Source organism: Myotis daubentonii, chromosome 7 (genome assembly GCF_963259705.1).
Source record: "Myotis daubentonii chromosome 7, mMyoDau2.1, whole genome shotgun sequence".
Taxonomy (NCBI): Eukaryota; Metazoa; Chordata; class Mammalia; order Chiroptera; family Vespertilionidae; genus Myotis; species Myotis daubentonii.
The window spans coordinates 13,668,095-13,687,594 of record NC_081846.1 but is presented as its reverse complement, the minus strand read 5'-3'; the positions used below and the strand labels follow the sequence as shown (position 1 = coordinate 13,687,594).

Sequence of the window (19,500 nt, the reverse complement as noted above, 5' to 3'; positions counted from 1 at the left end):
AAGAAAGAGAGAAGTTGCTTAAATTTAAATATTCAATTTCTATGTGAGTCTGTAGCCAAACAGCCTCATCTTACAACCTTCTGTGTCCAGACTGTAAAGCAATTGTCATCATGGGACAGGGAATGCTGCACCCTTACATGAAGCCTCACGCTTGTAAGTCAGGATCATAAACACAGTCACTTTACTACTGTGCAGTGTCCAATGCGCCTGAAAGATACAGGGACCACATGTCAGCTGCTACTCTTATGAGGCCATTGAGAAAATTCCAATTCCAGTTTAGAGTCAGAGAAGAGAAAGAGCAATCCTCTTCCAGGGCAGCCCAGGTGAATTCCCTCCAGTTTCTGCCCTATCGTGATAGTAACTGATTGCCTAATAAAACGCTTCAGTAAAATGTGTGAAATCAGATTCTGGCAGAACATCAAACCAAAAGTAGCTCCTTGCGGCAGCTACTCTTGCATACCCAGCGCCCTGCCTACCTTGTTATGCTTTTGCTGGTGCCTTGCCTTTGTGTCAAGAACGTGGTAAGGGCTTTCGGAGTCTTGGTTGATGTAATAGACCAGTCTTGAAGGCACTGTGATTTCTTTCTGCGTGGCGCTGCTGTGACTGGTGTTACGGCTGCTATTCCATTGCACTGTGTTGTCTTCATCTGCCAGGGCTCCCAATTTTTTTTCTGTAGTTTCATTCCACAGCGGAGCTGGTTGGGGAGAAGGGGGCAGGAGGCACAAACATACACAAACACACACACATATATATATATATACCCTATAAATTCCTAAGTACCACAGTGCATTTTTTTCCATTAATGGCAAAAATAAAGTTTCCTATTGATAAGCACGTGAGAAGTGGACACACAGGAAAGCAAGTTATGGCAACAGTGAAGTGGCCTGGATAAGTTTAACAACCAATAAGGCTTATAGAACAATGTGCTGTTGATTTTGCTTTGTGTTTTGTATGTATAGTTCTAACCAGTCTCAAATCTAGACTTCTATGTATGGGGAGGTGGGGGGACGGGCTGTGACCCTTCTCTGAGTCCACAGAAGCTCGAGGGGATTCTGACTCGGAGTTTCCCACCTAAGAGCTAAGGATGCTCCTGAGTTAACTCTGGAGCTGAGTTCATGTGAACTGACTCGTTTAACAAAAAGGACAATTCTCTTATCGTCTAACTTTGAGATGAGCAAAACTCCTTTGCCATAGAGGGATGCAGGCGCTGGCAGCTTTCCAATTCCTTCTTATGCTCCTGCCAAGGCCATCTTTCTGCTTCCACTGATTTCCGATTGTATTGAACATTATATTATCTGAATTGTTCATGATAATGACAAGCATTTTGAGAAATTACAAAGCAACGGTTTCTATCTCCAAAGTTTCTCTTCCCCACTTTTAGTCCAGCAGCAGGGAATACACCCAGAGGGGACTTTGCGGAAACAACCCATTACCACTATCGCCATCACACCCTTCCGCATTCCCAGTCAGGCTCCACCACCCAAGAAGCAACTTGCTCCCTCGTTGCATTCCCCAGCCACCGGGCTCCCCTCAGCCAAGGGGCACAGAGGGGCACAGCACCCACTGGATACCTTCCCGTGGAACCGACAGGAATCGGAATGGGTTTTTGGTGAATGCAACGCAAATGAACTTCGAAAAGTGCAGTGGAATAAGTGGGGTCTGAGAATGAGAAAGGTAGAGGGCGGGCAGGGAGGTGCGGAAAGGCCGAGCCGGGACGTGTCTGGAGCGCACGGACCCGAGCGTCCTTTCTTTCCTTTGCAGGGCCCCGCAGGCCAGGCAATGCAAAGGGCACCGGGGCCATACCCACCGCTGGGTGCAGCAGCCCCCCAGGCTCGGGGCCAGGACGAGGCGGCGAGAGGAGGCAGCAGGAGAAGGACGAGCAGGCGGCAAGGAGGCGCGCGGGCCAGGGCGCGGGCAGGCGCCGGGCCGGCGGGGCCGGGGCCGCCGCGGGGGTCGCTGGAGGCTCGCGGGAAGCTGCAGCCCGCTAGGGGCGGCCGCCGGGAGCTGCTGCCGGGCGGGTTCATGGCTCATAGCTCCGGGGCGCCGCTCGCTATGACCGGGGAGAGCGCCGGACTCGGCTGCGGGGAGGCTGCGGGCGGAGCCGGTCACGCCGGCTCGGCGCGCATGGTGCGGCCGCGGGCAGGGGTCAGGGCTCGGGGCTCGGGGCTCGGGGACTAGGGACGAGGCGGTGCCCCCTGCCCTGCTCGTGTCTCAGGCCCGCCCCGAGCCGCCGCTGAAGAGTCTGGGGGGGTCCCAGTGGCTCCGCCAACTTGGAACCTCCCCAGATGCTCCTCCCTCCCCGCGGCGGGCGCGGCCGCTTCGGCGACTGCGGGGGCTGCCGCTGGGGCTGAGGATGCGGAGCCGCGGGAGCGAGCGGCGGGCACGCGCGGCGGGCCGGCTCCCTGCCCTCGGGGGCGCGCAGAGCGAGCGCGGCTTCGGGTCCTGATGCTGGTGCTGATGCTGTTGCCTGGCACGGGACGCGCTGCGCATGCTCGGCTGGGAGGGGCGCGGGCGAGGGAAAGAAAAAGCAGCGGAGTGATGCAGCAGCCCAACCCCGGCGCCTCCGAGGGGACAGCGGCACCTCTAGCGGTGGGGGAGGGGGCGCTGTCCGCGGGGGATGAGCCAGAGGGAAGAATGAGGCTTCCAGGCCAGAGACGAGGATGATCCGCAGAGAAATCGACCTGCCTTCCCCACGACCCCATACCTCTCTAGTCCAACTCCCCCCTCCAAGAAAAAACTAAGACCAAGCATTGCGTTCTTAATCCTTTCTTCATGCCCTTCCTGCAAATAACTATAAAGGATTGCAGCGGGGATGTAAATAGAATGCGGCTCCTCGTTCAGCTGGCGCCGCGGATGAAGCCAGGGCTGGGAAGCACGTTCAGGCGTGGCAGGCTGGTGGCTACTGACGCTGCGCGGCCTCCCCCCGCAGCCAGACCCCCTCGCAGGGATCCCTGGCGCAAGGAGGCGGGGGGGGGGGGGGGGGGGGGCAGTGCCCCTCCCAGGCCTCTATTCCCGGGCCTGTGCCTGGGGGCTCTGCGGGCAAACAGAAGCTAAAGATGTTTGCTCAAAAGTTCAGAAAGTATGACTGAGCGTATTGGTCAGGGATTTAGACATTTCTGGCGGGGAAGAAAAAACGGAGATTAGAGACCGAGTGTGTGGCACCTAGCTTAGGAAATGCATCATTTTTTTCACCATGTGGCATGCATCTCTAATTCTGAGATCCAGTCCCGGTAAATCCAGAGTCCCTGGTTTAGGTGGGTTAGCAGCCTTAACTAAATCTGATGGTTTCAAATGAGGGACTGTGGCATATTTCTGTCTCTAGGCTCCATAATGCAAACATGCATGTATTCCCCCTTCCAATGACAGTCTGAGTAACAACAACGTTGTCTTACTCCATTATTGGTATTTAAAATGGAGATTGTAGCAGCTACGTTGGGGGAATCAAGAATTCCACTGGCATAAAGCACTGTAGCAATGACAGGGCTTGGTGTTGTTAGCCATTTTCTCCATCCCGACTTAACAAAGAGGGAGAGGGAGAGGAAGGGAGGGAGAGAGGGGGAGAGAGAGAAATACAGACAGACGGGGATCAGAGATCACAGCTGTTAGGGAGCTAAACACTAATATGAGTTCTTCCTCTCTATATCAGAGCTAGGATATTAGTTTATTACACATTTATTATTCATAAAAACCTGTGATGGATGCCTCCTCCCCCAAATGAAGGCAGCAACATTTTCCTTTTGGCTCAATATTGTTTCCCTAGAACCAAGCGTGGTGTTTGTAGCACAAAGAAGGGTGTCAGAAAATATGTCACGAATGAATGAACACCCCCACCTCCCTGTAGTTCCTACTAGTAGGTCAGTGTTCTTGGGGGTGGCAAGTGTGTCCTGGCTGGGTGTTCCCAGTTTATAGTTGAGATAATGATATAATATTGAAGAGGGGCTTGGGAGAAGGGAAGTGTGCAAGAAATGAGAAAGGAGAAGGAAATGAAAGGCAAAAGATGCCCAGATACAAAGTTATTTGAAAGGCATCTATTGCAATTGAGGGGTAACCTCTCGAAGCCTATTTCAAAAAGTAAAGCTATGAGTCAGCCTAAACCAACTGACCACCCACCAGTTAAAAGCTGAATTTCCATGTGGGTGTGTTTACAAAGAAGGATGTTGTCCTCTGCGCTATAATAAAAAGACTGCATTTATTTACAGAATTTTAGTGATTGTAGTCATGCCTGAGGGCAAGATGATGTGTCAGTAAATGAGTTAGTGAGTCAGAAGAGGCGTAATCACTCAGAAAATTTTACCGGAAGTTTAGTCCTTAAGCCATATATTTACCAAGAGGTTAAACACAGAATTAAATATTCTTCAAGTGACATATTCAGTAGATTTAGTAATATTCTCATTAAAGTCATTTAGAATGGACTTACCATTGGATAAATACTGCTTACAAAAATGCCTCAGTTGGCCTAGTGAAGGAGGCCACCAGAAACCCTCTCTTTGTTATAATCTGACGCAGGGCACAGAACTGGACCCGCTTTGAAACCAGCAAGAAAACTGGGCCTAGACAAGAGCAATTGAAGAGTAAGGGTAGGGATATTACATTTGGAAGGCACCTGCCTCAACAGAGTCGAGATTCTGTGCCGGGGTCCAACCCCAGCGGGTCCAGGGGTCCCCAAAGGTGTGGACGGAGTCGGCGAAGAAGGAATGACACAGAGACAGTGTTCAGTTGATCAGCAGCCTAGCCAGGATCTCCAGCCAAGTTCTGGTCCGGACCTCCAGAGAGGTTCTGCTGGTTCTCCAGCCAGGTTCTGTAGCCATGTTCCCTCGCTAGGTTCTCCAGCCAGGCTCCGTCCAGGCTCTCCAGCCAAGTTCAGTCACCAGGTTCTAGTCAGTCTCTCCTGCCAATCTCCGCAGTCAGGTTCAGTCCAGGATCCCCTGCCATGCTCTCTCGCCAGGCTCTGCCTCCAGGCTCCGAGGCCAGTCCCTGTCCAGGATCCTCCGGCATGCTTTCTCCAGCGAAGTTCTTCTGTATCTAGAGAACGTTCTGTGTAGGTTCTGTGCCTAGGCTCTGTCTCTCTTGGTCCTGTCTTCCAAGCCCTGTGTCTTGCTGTCTTGTTACATCTGTATTTATACCAGTTCATTTTAATCCTGTCAATCTCTATTACAAAGGTTAGGGCGTTTCTTATCTCCATTCCGGGGAGTAAAGATTATGTAGCTTAAGCATGATTGTTTGTAGTTAAATTGATTAACTACCCGCCTGGCACTTAGTTAAGGAGTTTCATCCCCTCCCTAACTTCAGGGGAAAATCCCTACCTGGGGATTCAACCTTTCTCGGAGAGGTGACCATGGTTAAAACACAGCGCCAAGAAGGTGAGCAAACATATTAAGAACCGTATGCTATATATGCCAGGTCCCTTGAAAACAGCAAGCATGGACTGGCTCCCAGCAATTCTGGGCGAGAAGGTAGAGAAAGGGATACAGAAGAGGGGCCCTACAGTGTGAAAGCAAGTGAAAATTAGGGCAATGTAGCACAGCAGATTCCCAAGAGCAATTAGAACGCAATCATCACTTGGCCAGAAAGCCAAGGTCAAAGAAGATGTGCAGCAAAGCGGTGGCTGGCCATGGTGCCCGGGAGCCATCTGGGAGAATGAGAGCAATAGCCCCCACAGGGGCCAAGGGTGGCAGCTCTGATTCAAGAGCAGCTACAACAGAGTGGCTGGGGGCAGAGAATTCCATTTCAGAGTCAGCTATCCGAGGCTTCTCATTCTCTTTTAAGAATGGCTGTGAAGACTGATATTACAAGTGGAAATTAACCCCTCCGAGGAAAGAAGACAGTATACTCCTTCCTGGTGAAAGTAAAAACTGAGTGAGCTCTATTATTGGTACTTTCCACGTGGTTCAGGGGTCAGCAGCCATGTTCTATAAAGGGCCAGATAATAAATATTTTAGGCCTTGTGTGCCCTGTTGTCTCTAACACATAAATTCTTTAGTTCTTTTTTTTTTATAACAACCCTTGAAAAAATGTAAAAATCAGGCCCTCATTTGTAAACCTACCACATTAACTACATATATATAAATGTAACTCTATATGTGTGTGCACAGATATATATTTAAAATCTTTCATCAACTGCATTATCTCCTATGCTTATGCGCAGAAAAGTATGTGCAGCCGTCTGCATGTCTAATTCTAAAAGAGCTAGTTCTTCACTGAAATTTAACTATTTGTTTAATGAATAAGTAGTAGTTGCTTAATTCTTGATAGATGTTCATTACTTCAAGGGACTCCTAAGGAAAGAAGCAGTTCTTCTTTTAGAGGTAATTCCCAGACTTTGACAATGGAAATGTCAGAAATCATTTGCCTAAACAATGCAGATACTGAAAAGATCCCAGCATGGGTTTTTTTTCTTCTTTTTCTTTTGCCAAGCTGTGTCTTCCGGTGAGCATGGAGATGCTGAATGGATGCAAATCCTGAGAGTTCAGAGGATGGAGTAACACTTGTAGTGACAACCCTTGTTGGTGCTTGTCACCATCGGTCATCGGCCTGGATTCCTCACACTCAGTCCTGAAGAGCAGCCTCGTGACAGCAGTACACTCCCCAGACACAGAGATGTTTCAGGCAAGCTTTGAGTTCATGAAAAATACGTCTAAAAGTCTGTGTTAAATACCCTTCTGCTCATCCTGAAGGATAGACCACAGTGGGCCAATTTCAGAAGTCAAGGTGTGACTTATTCCAACTCTACTGGGAAAATAACAAGTATCTATTATCCAAACTGCAATGGTCACTGATATTCCTAGTAGAATAGTTGAACAGACAAAAATGTACCAAAGCGTCAAAGCCTGAAAATATCTGAAGAAAGATATCCACTGGAGAAACCTAAAATTAATTTATCTCTTCAAATATTTTTTATTTTTCAATTACAGTTGACATTCAATATTATATGTGTATAGCATAGTGATTGGACACTTATATAATTTATGAAGTCATCTCCCATATAAGTCTAGTGCCCACCTGACACCATCCATAGTTATTACAATATTATTGACTATCTTCCCTCAGCTGTACTTTACATCCCCATGACTATATTGTAACTGCCAATTTGTACTTTTTAATCCCTCCACCTTTTCACCCAGCCCCCAACCTCCCTCCCATCTGGCAACTATCAGATTGTTCTCTGTATCTATGAGTTTGTTTCTGTTTTGATTGCTCATTTATTTTACACATTCCACATATAAGTGAAACCATACGACCCACCAATCTCACTTCTGAGTATTTATCCAAGGAAATCCAAAACACTACTTTGAAAAGATATATGCATCCCTATGTTGATTGCATCATTATTTACAATAGCCAAGATATGGAAACAACCTAAGGGTCCATTGGTAGATGATTGGATAAAGAATATGAGGTACATATATACAATGGAATATTACTCAGCCATAAGAAAGAATAAAATCTTACCATTTGTGACCATGTGGATGGACCTAGAGGTTATTATACTAAGTGAGATAAGTCAGATAGGAAAAAGATAAATTAAGTTCTTAAAAGATACTATGTTAGATGAAGGTTAATTAGGAATTCGTGATGGAATAAGTTAAATTTGAGAAATAGTTGATTTTCCCCCCACTACATAAACATTAGGAGAGTTTATCCCACAGTTTGATGCGTTTACAAGCTGTGGCACAAAGGGATAAACAGGTATGTCAGGATGATTTGTGGTGATGATACATTCTGGGAAAAACTTGAAGGATTGTGTTTATTAGGAATAATCACTGAGTCAACATGTAGTTATTAAGCCCTCACTGGGTCATAGAGCAGCACTGGGAGTCTCTGCAGAAGTAAATTGCCATGTACAGCAAGTGAATTTTATCTGAGAAGGTTAGAACTCCAGCAACAGAATTAATACACTAATGCTAATCCCTGCCATTTGCATGATAACAATAGCTAAGCCCTTTAGTAATGCTTACTTTAATAATCACTGTGCATTTACATACTGTAAAGTACTTTTATCTGTTTTATTTTATTTGATCCTCAACTCAGTGACACAGAGAGGGCAGTTATTACTATTCTTTTTAGGAGCTCCATCTGGGATGCAAGGACACTAAAGCTCACTGGTTTTGGAACATTCCTAGCTGTACATTTTTTATTTCAGAGAGGAAAGGAGAGGGAGAGAGAGATAGAAACATCAATGATGAGAGAGAACCGTTGATCGGCTGCCTCCTGCATGCCCCACACTGGGGATCAGAGCCTGAAACCCGGGCACGTGCCCTGACCGGGAATCAAACCGTGACCTCCTGGTTTATAGGTCAACGCTCAACCACTGGGCCACACTGGCTTGGCAAACACGAGTGTTTTTAAAATCCTCCAGATTAATTGAAAAGTGTGGGCCGAGGGTTAAGATACATTGGGCAAAGAGATTTCCCAAGATCACACAGCTTGGGAAATCAGAACATGCATTAGGACCCTAAATTTGAGTCCTGTGCTATTCCCAAGGTTTTCTTCTCATTTCTGTTCTTATAACAAGTCAACCTTGAACTAGGAAAGAATTAGACATTAGTTTAGTATAATTGTTTCAGGATCTTAGAAAATATAGAATTAGAAAGCATTTGAGTTCTTTGAGGTCATCTGAGTTGAAACACATTGTTGTACAATTACAGAAACAAAGATGCAGAGTTTAAGCTTGTTGCTCAAGGTCACACTAATCTCTAACAGAACTGGGACTGGATTCAGGTTTCTCTTTTCCAGCTTTCTAGCACTTTCCATTGTGCTTTATACATGGTTTATTAAAAACAAATTTTGACTTGCAAAAATTCTGGTCAGTCTACAGCTCCATTTCTGGTCTCACATATGACATTGATTTGTAAAGATAAAGAAGGTTATAGCTATGAGGTTTGTGACCCAACATCACTGGTTCTTTTAAGCCTGGTTCCATCGTTTGACAGCATGAAACAGTCTCACACCGCAGCATACACCAAATAGGAAAGAAAAGTACTGTCGGAGACATCCCACACACTTTGGAGGAAATCCATCCAAATGCAATACCTGTTGTTCTCCTACTTTCCTTGTCTTTTGTGTCTCAAATCTTTCCAAGGGGCATGCGATGAATTTCTTGTACTACCTCCAGTATCTCTTAAGAATTCAACAACTACAGCTTCATAAATCCCTAATGCTTATTTAGGTAGTGCCAAATTTGGTGAGAAACAAAAAAGAAGAAATAGGAAATAATAAAAATAAAATAATAGCAATAAAGACAGAGAGGAGGAAGAAGAGAAATTATTTATGTAGCATCTACTATGTACCAGATATTGAGTTAAGCACTTTTTCATGCAACTCTATGAAAGTAATAATTCTATTATTACCCCCATTTTGACTGATGAGGGAACTGAGGCTTGGAGAAGTTAAATAACTTGTCTAAGGTCACATGACTACTATGAAGTAGGGCTGGGCCAGGAACCATGTTTGCCTAACTCCAAAGCAGAAACTCCAACCACAACATAATGACTCGCAAACACCACTAATACTAAAATTCACCAAAATATACTGCAAGTTAATCCTCTGCCCATTCCATACTTAACCAGCAATCAACTTTTTTTATAACTGGATTTGAAAGACATTGATGCCATATAATCTATTTGGCCACTGTCCCCAAGCAAATCACCTGGCACAGTATCTTCAAAAAACCTATAATATTTTGGTATCATGACACGTAGCTATAAATACAATTTTAAATTTTATTTTTGTCTGTTTAAAACCACTGACCTATTGAGCCATACATAGGACGGTTCTATTTTTTTTGTTTTGGGGTTTTTTTTATTGCTTAAAGTATTACAAAGAATATTACTAATGTCTCCTTCTTTCCCCCCCAGGACTGTTCTGAATTATGTTCCCAACTTCTCATTAGCTATATTATGCAATTATTTTATAATTCCAAAACAAAAGCTGATTATGATGCGGACATTTGTTCCTTTAAATTGAAGTACTACTCCACAAAGAAGGCCAAGGTCCTCACTTACCGGATAATTTAATTTCTTCTACGTTTTACATGAACCAACATAGCCACCCATTAAATTTTGTTTCATTATCATATCATAATTAGCAACATTTATTAATCTACCCCGTCAAATTAGAATATTAGCTTTTGCCAACACATTAACATGTTCAGATTTCTAAGGACATAACTATGAAAGCTTAAACCCTAATCAGCTGTCATTAACTATTTTTATTCCGTTGTCCTAAGGCAAAAAGAACCCCTAACATTTTTATAGCTCCTTAGATCATATGACATGCATTTGCACACCTTTTTATCATTACTATACATATCCAAGCACATAAATTAAAACTGAACTCGCTATATTATTTCTGTTTGATTGTCTTGAGACTAGACTATTCATGTCATGGATACAGACATGACTCAGAGATAAAAAACAAATAATAGAGACAGATGATCACTTCTCCAGAAGGAAAAGAAAAACTCTAGGATTTTCTAGAGTCCAGTTCTAAGAAGCTTTATTTGCTGTTCTGATAAATTACTGAAGGAATACATTGCATGTTGAAATGCCCTGCCTTGCAGGAAACATTAAGTTCTTGAATGTAACAAAATGTTTGGGTGAACTGATATAAACGATAAACAAATTTTCTGGGGCTGTGTGACATGGCCTGAAAACTGATACAAGAATTTCAATATCAAAAGTAAGTTTTGGCAAAAGTAATCTAAGCTACTTATATATCGAAATAACTATACACCCCACCACCTTCAAACATCACTATACACATAGATTATTATCCAACTTACAGCTGGCAATAACACACACATACACACACACAATCCTTCAACACCAACTTGAGAAACAGACTATTGAGTTGGTTGTTCCTTGAATGAACAACTTGATCTAAAAATGCTAACAAAACAATATAGATGACCAATAGAAAATATTATCAACATTATACCAAAGTATGGGCTTCAAACCCTAAAAAGGAGTTGGACATTGTCCAGGAAAAAGCATTTTATTTTATTTTTTATTATTATTTTTTCATCCTCACGCAAGGATATTTTTTCATTGATTTTTAGAGAGAGTGAAAGACAGAAATATCAATGTGAGAGAAGCACATCGATTGGTTGCCTCCTGCCTGAGACCCCACCAGGGCCCAAACCCGGGACCCTTCGGTCTGCAGACTGACGCTGTATCCACTGAGCCAAACCAGCTACGGTCAGGAAAAAGCATTTTAAATGACCACGCTGCTGCCTAAAAGATCAAGAGCCATACCATTTGGTAAGGTAAAGAATGAAAGAGAATATTTTCTAAGACTTTAAAATCATAAACAATGTAGATAAAGTGAACATAACCATCCAAATCCTAAAATATGTTAATGAAGAGGTAGCATATGAAGTTCGATGAATTTGGGGCAGGTAACAAGTCATACCACATATCCTGTTAAATTCATGTGTCGCAGACCGCTCTTAAGGAACCTTCAGATGTCGCCCCACTTTTGAAAACATTCTGAGACGTAGGTCCTCGTGACTATGTGTGTACTTCATGGTCTTGCTCCCCCATTTACTCCACAAACCCAGTCACAGCTTGTTCATTTAGAATCAGGAACCTGACTCCAGATGGACCACTCACAGCGTCCCGCCTTCCAGGCACACTTGATTGGCTCAGTGTGGTCAATCAAGTTTTCGCTTGAGCCTTTTTTTAAAGTAAGATAATTTTTTAGAGAAGTTTAGGCTGACATCAAAATTGAGGGGAACAGACCTTTTCCCTATACCCCGACTCCCACACTTGCATTTCAACATCCCCCATCAGTTACAACTGATGAGTCTATGTTGATACATAATCACCCAAAGTTCATAGTTTACATATCAATCACTCTTGGTGTTATACGTTCTAGGGCTTTGGACAAATGAATAGTGACATATATCCAGCATTATAGCATTACACAAAGTATTTGCCCTGAAAATCTGTGAACTATTCACTCCTTCTTTCCCAACCTTTGACAACCACTGAACTTTTTACCGTTTCTATAGTTTTGCCTTTTCCAGAAAGTCATATAGTTGGAGTCATATAGTATACAGCCTTATCAGATTGGCTTCTTTCACTTAGTAATAGGCATTTTTATGGTTCCTTCGTGTTTTTTCGCAGTTTGACAGCTCATTTCTTTTTAACTGAATAACATTCCATTGTCTGGATGTGCCACAGTCTATTTACCCATTCACCTACTGAAGGACATTTTGGCTACTTCCAAGATTTATAAATTATGAATAAAACCGCTATAAACATCTGTGTGCAGGTGTTGTGTGAACATAAATTTTTCACATCTTTGGGTAAATACCAATGAGCATGACTACTGGATCATATGGTAAGAGTATGTTTAGTTTTGTAAGAAACCATCAAACTATCTTCCAAAGTGGCTGTTCCATTTTGCATTTCCATGAGTAATGTTATCAGAATTCCTGTTGCTCCACGCCCTCACCAGCCTTTGGTGTTGTGGATTTGACCATTCTGATACATGTGTAGTGGTGTCTCTTTGTTGTTTTAATTTGCATTTTCCTGATGACATGGGATGTGGATCATCTTTTCATATGCTTGTCTGTCATCTGTATATCTTCCTTGGTGAAGTGTTTGGTTAGGTCTCTGGCCCATCTTTAAATCGAATTTTTTGTTTTCTTATTGTTGAGTTTTGGGGGTTCTTTGTATATTTGGGGATAACAGTCATTTGTTAGATGTACCTTTACACACATTTTCTCCCAAGTCTACATTTGTTTTTCATTTTCTTGACATTGACTGTTGCAGAATATAAGTTTTTTATTTTAATAAAGTTAAGTTATCAATTACTTCTCTCATAAATTGTACATTTGTTGTTGTATCTATACGGTGTCCCAAAATTCACGCAAGATTTGTAATTGAATTGAATTGAATTGAAAATCTTGCGTGAATTTTGGGACACCCTATAGAAAGTCATCACTTTACCCAAGGTCACCTAGGTTTTCTCCTCTGTTATCTTCTAGGAGAGTTGTAATTTTGCATTTTACGTTTAGGTCTATGATCCATTTTGAGTTAATTTTGTGTCTAAATTCACTTTTTTGCATATCAATGGCCAGTTTTTCCACCGCTAGTCGTTGAAGACTATTGCCTTTGCTCCTTTGCCAAAGATCAGTTGGCTATATTTATATGTGTCTATTTCTGGGCTTTCTATTCTATTCCATTTGATCTATTTGTCTATTCTTGTATTGATACCACACTGTCTTGCTTTACATATAGGTTTGTAGTAAGTCTTGAAGTTGGGTAGCATCAGGCCTCCAACTTTTTTATCCTTTTCAATATTGTGATGCCTCTCCATATAAAGTGTAGGATCAGTTTATTGATACTGACAAATGGCTTGCTAAAATTTTGATAGGGGTAGCATTAAATCTATAGGTCAAGTTGGGAAGAACTGATATATTGAGACTTCCTGTACATGAACATAGAATAGCTCTATTTATTTTATTCATTAGAGTTTTGTTGTTTTCCTCATATAGGTTGTATAGATACTTTGTTAAATTTATATCCAAGTATTTTATTTTTGGAGGTGCTAATATAAATGATATCTGCACAGTCCAAATAGAAGAGTTGCAATTATACCATGCATCTTGATTTTTTTTACCTACCATTATAAGCATTTTACATCACACCAGAGATTCCAAAAAAACATAATTTTACTACAATATATTATTATTACTGTAAAAAGCATATTTTTAAAGTATATTTTTAGAAAATAAAACTCCAAAATGACAAATGTGGTTGTCTCTGGGTAATTAGATTGGGGCAATTATCATTCTCCTTTCTATTTTTTTGCATTTTTCAATTTCACACAATAAAAATATCTTAATTTTATATTAATAACAGCAATAAAATTTTTATTTTTTAATTTAAAATTCAACCATTAGGCAATACTTGGTAGAATTGTTTTTAAGTAGAGGATTAAATAAGGCTAAGTTGGAGGAACATCTAACTAGCATGCAGGGGAAAAAAATCTTTCAGAAAAACATCAGTGAGACTAAAGCAGACTCATTGTAAGCTTGAAAAGACTTCATTCAACTCCACGTTCATAATTTAGTCTGCAGTCACTGTTAGACTTGAAAACAGCAGTTAAACTTTGACATTTTCTCTACTGTTACAGATAGTGACTTCTCTCTCCATCCCAAACAACTCCAGCTAAGTCACATTTTTTAATTTAAAGCATTTCTAGAAACAAGATACTATTGAAAAGACATAAAGACAATGAAAATACAATGTCTCTTTGTTGTCTTTTTCATCTTCAACATATTTTACTAAGATCCGGAGATGCCTGAATGACAGTGGTCCCCAGAAAGAGGGAGGTAACAGATCCAGATCAGAGAAGGTCAGAGGGCTGGTGTGGGGGGTGGAGATTTTTGTCAAGAAGATGAATTGATAAAGGGACTTAATACATGGGAATATACTAAAAAGAGACTTAGACAGCTGGAGGAATTTCGCCTTGAACTAGCAACATATACATAGAAAAAATAGCAAACATGAAAAGCAAGGTTATTATTAAGTCCAAGAAAAGCAAAAAAAAGGAAAGGACAAGTCATCATAGAATATCAGCTACTGATAGCATTTTATAGCAACAATAGTATTAACTACAAATATTAATCAAACCAAAATTATAATATTACTCTATTGGGAGGTTGGATATGAACATGGGTGTGTTCTCATCAGCCATAGCAACGTCCATAGCAGGGAATCAATAGATTATGTATAATAGCTGCTAAAAAAAATTAATAATAAAGGCATGTTGTTCAGAGATATGAAGGTAAACACCAAAAAAATCAGCGACTAGCGGTCATGGAGATGGTGTGGCTTGCTGCTGGAATATGGCCATATCTAGAGAGTAAGATACACTGGGAAGGGCTGACGGACCTAACCCGCTTTCTCTCACCAAACCTGGAACAAGTTCCCATATGGGGTTTCTTTGTGAGTAGATGCTTCATTACACCTTGCTCCCTACTCTACTTCAGTGTTTGGGTTTTATTGCAGAAAAAATAGGAACATCTTCTTCACAGTCATTTCTGTTTGTTTGGGAGATTAAACATTATGTAAATAAATGAGCATCTTCATTCTTCCGCACAGCTTTTGTTTTGCAGGTACCGTCCTTTCATAAGCAGAGGGTAGCTGAGTATTTCAGTGGCTCCTTGCTTTCTCCTCCCCTCCCCGTCCTCATGGGGCTGGACACGTTTGAAAGCTCTGATGCCTTTAGCTCACATGCACACAAGTGCCATTAACCATAATGTGGCTAATGACTCTAAATTTAGACCTACTACCATTGGAAGTCTAATCTTTTCTCTTCTATTGATAATACCTTTTATTCTCTGTTAATGGACGAGGTCCAGTTTTTTTCTGTGTGTGAAGCAAGGAGTTTTACCTTTTATCCTTTGTAGTACTTACAATGTTTTTGTGGCATGAAATTGGAGTTCTGACTTTAGATGCTCTTTTTACTTTTTTTTCCACTCTGATGTCATTGATTATTTCAGTCAAATATTCTCTTTTGCCTTTGTGTTCAGCAGTATTTCCAGTGGTGCTGAAGTATGTCTATGCTTTCCAGCTGTTTATACAAAACATTTTTGTTTTCTTTTTTGAGGTGTACACACACAGTTACACTTCATGGAGTTGCCTCCAGCCAAGCAACCATGTCCTGGGGAGGAGGCAGGAAAAATCACCTCTCCCAAGAATGTCTACCTCTGACCAAGGACAATGTGTCAAAGAGCTGCATGTGTTTGCTTGCTCTGCTGCTAGAACATTAATTTAATTAGAAGACTGGCTCTGGGTGGTCGTGTGCAAACAAAGAAGCACCAGGTAGGGCCCAGAGAGTCTGGGACAGTAAAAGTTACATTCTCTGTTAAAATACTATTTCGGCCCTAGCCGTTTTGGCTCGGTAGATAGAGCATCGGCCTGTGGACCAAAGGGCCCTGGGTTCAATTCCAGTCAAGGGCAAGGGCACATACCTTGGTTGCAAGCTCCTCCCTGGCCTGGGCCCTGGTCGCGGCTCGTGTAGGACTCTCTCTTCCACTCTCCCTAGAGATCAATGGAAAAATATGCTTGAGAGGCATCCACTGACACTTCCTGTCAGGACTGGGGAGGAAAAAGGGGTAGTACTAACTTATAAGTAGCAATTTATACCTATGCTTTTTATTAGAAGGAATTCCTAATAAAATTTTGAGGATTAACAAAAAAACAACAATACTTTTTTGAATCCAGATACTGATTCTTATCTTTGGTAAGAAGAGGAACTTACTATTGGTGTTTATACATTGGGTATATCTGTTCTTTGTCTAACACCTTAAAAATTAAACATGATCTCTGGCACAACGTTCATGCTCAGTTGAAAAGCAGCGCTTTTTTTCCTTTGGTTTTTTTTTTAGAATAAAAAGAAAAATGAATCAACAATTACATTCTGGATGAATTTCACACTGCATTAAAGCTGCGCATTGTATTAGTTTTTTACCAAGTCAAAACACTTTAACACAGAGCATGTTACATTTTATTTTGTATTGATGGGAAGATGAAAAAATTTCCCCCCTTTGCTATCCATTTCTTGATGATTTACATGGCCCTGATTCAATGTATTACTATTGGCTGAATCTGGTAGAAGACAGGTCCAAGTCCAGACTTGGCAGTTCCTAAGGAGCATGTCGCTTCATATAGGAGTCCATGTTTAGCTCTGGGAGCTGTTACTCTCAAAAATATATTACATTTGGAATTCAGCTTTGAGCCATTTAGTTACATTTGGTCATTTGGTGGGTTTGATGGTAATCCTGTATTTTGGCAATTTAGACTTTCAGATTGAGTGCACAATGTCTTTCTTTCCTATATTAATAGGGATATTAGATTTATTGACCCTTGGATTTATAGTGTGACTATTGAATGTGTGTGTGTGTGTGTGTGTCTGTGTGTGTGTGTGTGTTTGGATCTACATTATTTGGGTCATAAAATGTTATAATCTAACATCTACTGGGGTGTTGTTGTTTTTAGTAATGAAGAGCTAGGTTAAGAAGATTTTTCTGTGTTCAGCAAAGTCTAGACTAATATTTTGAAGGTCAATATGAAAGACTGCCTTTTAACTTTAAGTTTGTATCTATCTGTCCTACTCAGGCCTTTGTTCAGAATCTGGAAAGAAATGAGGAAGAAAGTTAAGTTACATAATTTTCAGGAATCCCATCAAGAGCATATTCTAAACCCTGCTTTGAAGAAGAACAAAACGTTGCTTAATTTTTTTCATTCATTCTATCACCTGATTTTTATGTGGGTAGCAGGCTTTATCTACTGTCAGAAGAATGAGGGATTGTATCTCACTAGAGCTGAGAAAGCAACTTAACATTGAATCCTAGGTGCCCCAGGTGACAAGAGTGCTTTGGCCATTCCCACTGCTGGGCGTTTTCACTGGCAGTCATTGTGTGGGTCCAGCCTTCTGCGTGGGGTATTCATTTCCTGACAGTCCCTAACATGCATATCCATAACACAGGGCACCAACACTTTAATGCATTTGTTTTCTCAGAAAACACAGAGTGAGGAACTTCTTTACATCTTCCTTTCTTGGAGTATGTGCAGATGTTAACATATTACAGAGTGGAGTTCCTTCTAATAAAAAGAAGCATAGTTATAAATTACTACATATAAGTTAGTACTACCCCTCTTCCCTCCCCATTCCTGATCCTGTCTTCGCCTCACATTTGATAGAAGGATGGTTTAAGATAAGTTCATGGTCTGTTAGGGGTGTGGTTGTGATTTATTTCAGAAATATTTCCACATTATTGTCATCATGGTTGAAAGGTGTAATTATTTAGGTTGACAGGAAGTATAAGTGGATGCCAATTTTGGCTTTCCTGGAGAAACAGCTGCATTTGTCTTTTCTCCTGCAGTTCATGTGGAAAGAACGATCTCAGGTACCCTGTGTGCTAACCTCTTCCCGGACATCATAAAGAATCCAACTAAAACAAAGTTTAAAACTATTTCAGATGTGCAAGTCTATTGAAGCCAATATTTTATTTTAGAGATTTGTGTAAGTCTCTGTGCTGCGATTCTGTGACTTTTAATTTAAAAAACATGAACATACACTGCTATGATGTCCTTTTCTGCTTAACTATTTATATGTTTATTTGCAAATTAGGCAGATCAATAGAAGAGGGGTAAGGACAGATGTGCAGTGCTGTTTTATTAAAAAATTTTAATAATAAATTAGAGCAAATGAGGTTCCATTTGTTGACAGAGGATTGCATGCCAGATCAACAAATGCTCTAATGAGCAAATATCAACATTGGCGGCATTTATTCTGACATTTCCAGGGAAGCGTGGATGCATCGAGGAGATCAGAAAAGCCTTAGTTCCTAATACATATGCTGTTGTATGTGGGGTTTTGTTTTTTAACATAAAGTATATTGTCTTTTGTGTAACTGAACAGCTAACAAAAATGAACTGTCACAGATACTAAAGCTGGGCATTCAACACACTATATTTGATTCAAGTGTTCACAGAATGTGATGCAAACCAATGTTCTCTCAACTTACATCCAGGATAGCTAAAACATTACTTTAACACATGGGAAAAGTACAGCACTGTAACGATTTGGCTAGATATAATTCCGGGCTGTCTAAGTTGAGTAATTTCCTCAGGCATTCCAACTTTGATCAACCACAGCAAGAACTTTTAGCCTGTCTGTAAAGCAGCCAGAGCATCTGTCCATATGTCCTGAGGTGGAGAGAAAAGAGAGCATGCCAAGAAAGAAAGAATGCTTTCTCTCATTGTGGAGCAGTTACAGAACGAAATGGAAAGTTTTTTTGTTTCCCTAGGAATTCTTTTTAGATGATTGAGCCTCTGATGTCTCACTATGCCCTGTGGTTCTGTATTAATAATGAAAGGTACTTCTTTTGGCCGAGTAAAAATGTTTTCTAGCTAATTCTGCTGAAACTTGTTGGGTAAAGTCCGTTAATTTTTAAACATTTCATCCTTGAATAATGTGCTATTCATTGGCTAAAAACCTACACATAAAAAATAGTATATATCTTAGCAAAAGGAAGAGAACACAATCAGCTAAAATAGTTCATACATTTGCTTCTGAGAAAGGAGAAATGGATTTAAAAAAAAAAAAAAAGTCCAGGAAGAGGTTGATGCTTTGAAATCAACCAAAGGATTTATATGCAAGCATATAGGCCTAACCAATGGACACAGACAACAGGGGGGTGAGGGCATGAGTTGGAGGGATGGGGGTAATGTGGGGATAAGGGCACATGTAATAACTTAATAAAAAAAATTTTTTTAAAGAAACTTGTGGAATTATTTGCCTATTTAAACAAATATGTTTAAAACTTCAGTGCAAATTTAAAGCTTACATTAAGGACAATATCCATACTCTTGCAAATTATCTCCCTCAATTCCCAACATAATGAGCTGGACAGTGAATATGATTCAATGTGGCATTTATTATTTTATACTTGTGTATAGTCATCTAAGAAAATAAGCATAT

At 41.1% G+C, this 19,500-nt stretch overlaps 1 protein-coding gene across 3 annotated transcripts in view; it reads right to left on the bottom strand.

Annotated features, from left to right (window-relative positions):
* Positions 1-2,441, bottom strand: part of ADAM23 (ADAM metallopeptidase domain 23) — a 152,971-nt gene extending 150,530 nt beyond the window's left edge. Inside the window, exons 1-2 of one of the 3 annotated variants that reach the window (XM_059702900.1) lie at positions 1,808-2,441; positions 477-694 (exon numbers count right to left, since the gene is read on the bottom strand). In XM_059702900.1, coding sequence (XP_059558883.1) covers positions 477-694; positions 1,808-2,024 — 435 coding nt within the window. In that variant the 5' untranslated portion in view covers positions 2,025-2,441. The remainder of the gene's footprint in view (positions 1-476; positions 695-1,807) is intronic. The other 2 variants (XM_059702899.1, XM_059702898.1) reach the window with 2 other exon arrangements.
* Between the last annotated feature and the right edge of the window lie 17,059 nt (positions 2,442-19,500).